The following is a 5,709-nucleotide window of genomic DNA, read 5'->3' on the forward strand; positions in this document are numbered from 1 at the left end:
AACAGCAGCATGGAAGTGTAAGCCGAATAAACCCTTTCCTCCCCAACTTGCTTCTTGGTCATGATGTTTGTGCAGGAATAGAAACCCTGACTAAGACACTCTTTCATGTTAAAAATATTGGAAATATCAGGAATTAAAGGCCCATACCTAAACATAATAAAAGCAATATATAGCAAACCAATGGATAATATCAAATTAAATGGAGAGATGATTGAAGCAATCCCACTAGAATCAGGTACAAGACAAGGCTGACTAGTCTTTGTGTATCTATTCAATATAGTACTTGAAGTTCTAGTTAGAGCAGTAAGACAACAAAAGAAGATCAAGGGGATACAAATTGGAAAGGAAGAATTTATGGTACCACTATTGGCTGATGATATGGTAGTATACATAAGCAACCCAAAAAATTATACCAGAGAGCTTCTACAGCTGATATACAACTTCAACAGAGTGGCTGGATATAAAATTAACTCAAACAAGTTAGTAGCCTTTCTTTATACAAATGATAAATGGGCTGAGAAAGAAAATAGGGATTAACACCCTTCACAATAGTCACAAATAATATAAAGCATCTTGGTGTGACTCTAACCTTTCAAGTGAAAGATCTGTGTGACAAGAATCAGTAGAATTAACATAGTAAAAATGGCCATTATATCAAAAGCAAGCTACAGATTCAATGCAATCCCCATCTAAATTACAACACAATTCTTCAAAGACACGAAACAGTAATTCTCAATATCATATGAAAGAAAAAGAAAACATGATAGTGAAAACAATTCTTCTTCTTCTTCCTTTTTTTTTTTGTTTTTTGTTTTTGTTTTTTTCGAGACAGGGTTTCTCTGTGTAGCCCTGGCTGTCCTGGATCTCACTTTGTAGACCAGGTTGGCCTTGAACTCAGAAATTCGCCTGCCTCTGCCTCCTGAGTGCTGGGATTAAAGGCGTGCGCCACCATGCCTGACTAGTGAAAACAATTCTTAACAATAAAAGAACTTCTGGGGAATCCACCATCCCTGACCTCAAGCTACACTACAGAGCCATAGTGATAAAAATGGCATGGTATTGGTACAGAGACAGACAGGTTGACCAATGGATGTAAAATGAGTAAGTAAAAATAAAATAAACAAAAAAACAGAACCAACAAACACCACACTGTCACTTTTTCTTAATGTTTCCTTCATACAATCTGCTTTCCATTCGCTTCCTTCCACATGTCTGTCTTTAGTAACAATGGCAATGAAATGTTAAAGACTCAGGTCTTCTTGTAGTGTCTTTGTGTGTCTGGTACCTGGGCTAAGAAGCTCCAGTACTCCCAAGATCTGCTTTTTTCTTCTTCCATATATTCTGTATGCAGTGAATTCAGCACAGGCAGTCAGACGTATCCATCTGCATTCTAGCATCCACTATATAAATAAGCCATGATTTGTCTATCTACTCATTACTGGTGGCATCTGGGCAGCTTTCAACTTTAGACACTTACGAAGAATGTTTCTAAGAATATCAGAGTATATGTCTTTTGTTGACCACACACACTTCCTTTGGGTGTGAAATCAAATATGGCTCCTACCATATTTGAGTAGATTTATAGTACTTAGTTTTCTAAAGTGTTAGCTTGAGCTCCCAGTGATGCACAAAAGTTACATAGTTCAATGTTGTTGGGGACTGGTCAGCTGGTATGTATTTAAATGCTAAATATTGGCCCCCAAGATCTGGTTGAATGCAGCTGGGAAGTAGCCAGTCTAGTGTAGAAAACAGATTGGGGCCAACTGGCTAGTAATTGTGCTAAAGCTGATGAAATAAATCAATACAACTATGTTTTGTTTACTGGGGGGGCTGTATGGGTCAAATTAAGAACTAATAATAGAGTTATTAAATTGCCTTACAACACCACCATGTCTCTTACCTACCGTTTCTAATGGATATTTAATGTATATTTTAGAAAAGAAAAGTACTGCTCAAAGTATTTTGTAAGGTAATGCACTCAGAAATTGCAAAACTGATACTCAAATATGTCCCTCTTGAATTAACTAGGACACCGAGCCATTGGTTCTGCTTTGCATGTCTGACGACATGGATCCTTGGAGAGCCTTTCTATAGAAACAGAACTTGTATACCTTCCTTAGGAGCCCGAGAGGGGTCTTACCAAGCCTAGGAAACACACTGAATAGGAGTCTTTAGGTATTGACATGTTTACAATTGAATCTTGTTCAAAAGCAAGAAGTACCTACAATGAAGGATTCTTTGGTGAGTCTAAATTCTGCAACTTTCCTGCTATTTTCTTGATATAATCTTAGTGTCTGACAAAACTGAGGCTCAAGTGCCATGTTTTAAAATTCTCAGCAAACTACAACTATCATAGCAGGCCATATCTGACATATAGTATTTTGTCTTCAAAAGAAACTAAGTTTTACTATTTATTAAACTACAGTATTTTGAAAGGACAGTTCTCTACAGGATAGAATAAGAAGTGTCTAGCTCTGAGCATGGAGTATCCTTAGAGGCCTATGTTCTGCTATTCCAGAGCTGGCAGGACCATCTTTGGAGGTTGTGAAACCTTCAGAAGATGAGATCTGATTAGCAGAAATAGATTACTAGGGGCAGAAGTTTGAAAGTCTATCCTGGCCTCCAGTTTTGGCTCTGCTCTCTGCTCTCTGGTTCAAATGCAAGTCTCAGCCACACATGACCTTCCCACCAGGATGGAATCAATTCCTTTGCTCCCTGAGGTTGACACTGAACCAAAGCAACTATCTGAAGAAGTGATGCCATAAAACCTACTTCCAAGCCCAAGTGAACCATCCTTCCTATCAAGCTCCTCTTCCCACTGAAACCACCTTTTTATCTAGTTCTTCCTCCCGGTGAAGCATTGTTTCTACTCAGTTCCTCCTCTGTGAATTGGAGAAAACACAGCCCATTCTATGCTGCTGCATAGAGCGTTATATAAATCAGGACAAATGAAGGAGATGACACAGCAGTAAAATGATGATTCTGCTTCTCCCTTGTTATCTATTTGGAAACGCCTTGGTTTCTCCTGAAATCATGCACCTGATAACTGTTGGGTAAAATTTTCTAATTATTTGTACACTGGAATTCAACATTTGTTAAGAGAAGGGAATTAAAATAAAAATAAAAACAAAACAAAATTCCATCCCTGACCCACTCCACATGTTTCTTTCCTTTCATCTGGGTTGTTGAAAACCAGAAGTCCCCTTACTTACAGCTACAAGTGATTACAAACAGTAATTTGGAAAAATGTAGTAACAAGAAGTAACTGAAGGTAACAGAACACTATAATTTAAAAATACAGTTGAACTCTTCCAAAGCTAGAGAACATCGCTAAGGGCGATATACAAATGATTTTTCCTTAAATGCAGCACTAAAACCACTTGAAAAAGCCAACCTTTCCCTGTGGCCATTCAGACAGCTTGCTAACATCAACATATTAAGTAGTCAAAAAGCCATTTATTCTGGAGATCACAATGTTTCAAGTATCATATTTCATTTGTAAAAATGCATATGAAAACCATTTTTATAAAAAATGATCTAATTCTGTGTACCCAAGAGAAACTTACCATATTTAGTCCATTAAGCTATGGAAGGCCCATTTGAAATGCTACCTGCCAATTACTACATATAAAAGATAATTAAGAAACACTGGTGCTCTGAGAAGTCTCTTCCAGCTCTCTGTGGTTTAGTCTTTCTAATCATAAAACTAGTTAAAAAAAAATGGAAAATACGAGCACTTATTTGGGGGAACAGAACAGTAAGATATTTTTTATTTAGAAGATAATTTGTAACTATAGGTTGGTGTCAACTGTGCATTAAAAAGTCACCACAAAATCTCCAGTAAGTAAGCTGAAACAACAAAAAAAATAACCTGCCAATAGTCTGTGCAATATGGGGAGGTGGGGGGTGGGGGGAATCCTTGAAACTCTGCTGGCTTCTCAAAATGTGATATCATTGTGTGCTGTGCAGGGCTAAGGTAACCTAGGGGAGGAATCTTGAGAAGAGTAATCAACACTAGGTAAGTTTCTTAAGCTGCTCTGAGCATTTACTAATGTCCTCAGAGAACCACCAAGCGCCAGAAAACTCACGGGGCACTATCACACCATAGTGCTGTGTATCACTCATCAATAGCTTTCGCTTCAGCTCATTTAGCCCGACTCCGACAGGACCTGAAACAGAAAACAGCAGAGACTGAAAATGCAGGAAGTCTAGTAAAGCTCTACACATGAGAAGGATTGGCTTTTTAGAGTTGCTTCAAAAAGTTTATATACGGCGGCTGGAGAGATGGCTCAGCGGTTAGGAGCACTGACTGCTCTTCCAGAGGTCCTGATTCCCTGAGTTCAATTCCCAGCAACCACATGGTGGCTCACAACCATCTGTAATGGGATCTGATGCCTCTTCTGATGTGTCTGAAGACAGCTACAGTATACTCATATAAATAAATAAATCTTAAAAAAAAAGTTTATATACTTATCTTTTTTTTCAGAAAACATAAAACATACTAAATAATGGCTGAATATATTACCAATTAATTTATATACAATCACCTAAGATTGTACTGAACAATCCTGAATGATCACTTCATTCTTAAATATTTTTTATTTTTCAATAAAAGAAAATCATTGGCTAGAGATTTTTTAACCAAGAAAATTTCAGGCTAGAGAATCTGAAAACTGCCCCAGGCCTTAACACATTTCAATCAACCAAATGCACATACAAAGATCATATAATGAGCAAGGCAAATGCCATGTGCCACGACAAAGAAATATGGCAGATTCACGCTGCATTTGAAGAAAATGGCTAGTCAAGGATGAGATTGGGAGTAAATGAGCAAACTGCTGGATGAATGGTTGAACACTAGCCTGAACCCAAAAGTGATGGAGCATCAGCTGCTCAGCTGGCATCCCTTCCTTATCTTAAACCTCAAACAACTTGTGTTGGGGTCTAAAGATGGACTGTGCAGAGATATAGTTAGAGCACAGGCCCCTTGGACAGCCTACCCTGTGCCAGGTCCCAAATTGCTCCTATCCAAACTTCTCCTTCTAGGATACTGCAGAAGGTGATGACACCCTGTCCCAACCATGCCTCTGCCCCAGCAATATCAAGTGTACTCTTGGGAGTATATTGCAAAGCTCCAGAACTCAGTATAGCACAGGAATTGACTGAGCATTCCTCTGCCTTCCCCTTTCTCCTCTGTGGGCAAGAAGACTCATGGGAAAAAGATACTGATGAGCTTGCAGGTATACAGAGGCGAGACTAGCCAAGTGGAAACTCTGAGTTAAGGGGATGGTGGTAGAGAGGGGAAGGAAGGGGCATTGTTGGTTACCATACCTTTCTTCCCACTGGCACTTCTGTCTCCACTCTGTCCAATGATTGCCCTCTACTTTTCCTGCATGGCTGTCATGAACCTGTTTCTCTGTCAATGTTCCTTTGGTCTCTAAGACTCCATGAGAATTCAATGATATGCTCAAGTGGCATTCACAGTTAATATAACTTACTAGAACATACAGTTTCCTTCTCCAAATTACTTTTTCTCTAGCACTAGCAAAACAACAAAAAGAAAACAATATAATTTCTAACAGCAGTCGGAGGACAGTGACCTGCCCTGCAGGGAATGCCATCTTGGCTCCGGGACTCCGCCGAGCTTAGTCTCTACAGGTCAGAGTGGGGACCACGGGGGCAGACGGCTTCTGGGACAGGCGGGAGCCA

General features: G+C 39.3%; 1 protein-coding gene across 3 annotated transcripts in view; it reads right to left on the reverse strand.

Annotated features, from left to right (window-relative positions):
* The window catches only part of Mpp7 (membrane palmitoylated protein 7), a 278,049-nt gene that overhangs the window by 28,276 nt on the left and 244,064 nt on the right, over positions 1-5,709 (reverse strand). For all 3 annotated transcript variants that reach the window (XM_029472156.1, XM_029472157.1, XM_021150579.1), the window contains one exon: positions 4,089-4,169. In XM_029472156.1, coding sequence (XP_029328016.1) covers positions 4,089-4,169 — 81 coding nt within the window. The remainder of the gene's footprint in view (positions 1-4,088; positions 4,170-5,709) is intronic.

The sequence above is a fragment of the Mus caroli genome, chromosome 18 (genome assembly GCF_900094665.2).
Source record: "Mus caroli chromosome 18, CAROLI_EIJ_v1.1, whole genome shotgun sequence".
Taxonomy (NCBI): domain Eukaryota; kingdom Metazoa; phylum Chordata; class Mammalia; order Rodentia; family Muridae; genus Mus; species Mus caroli.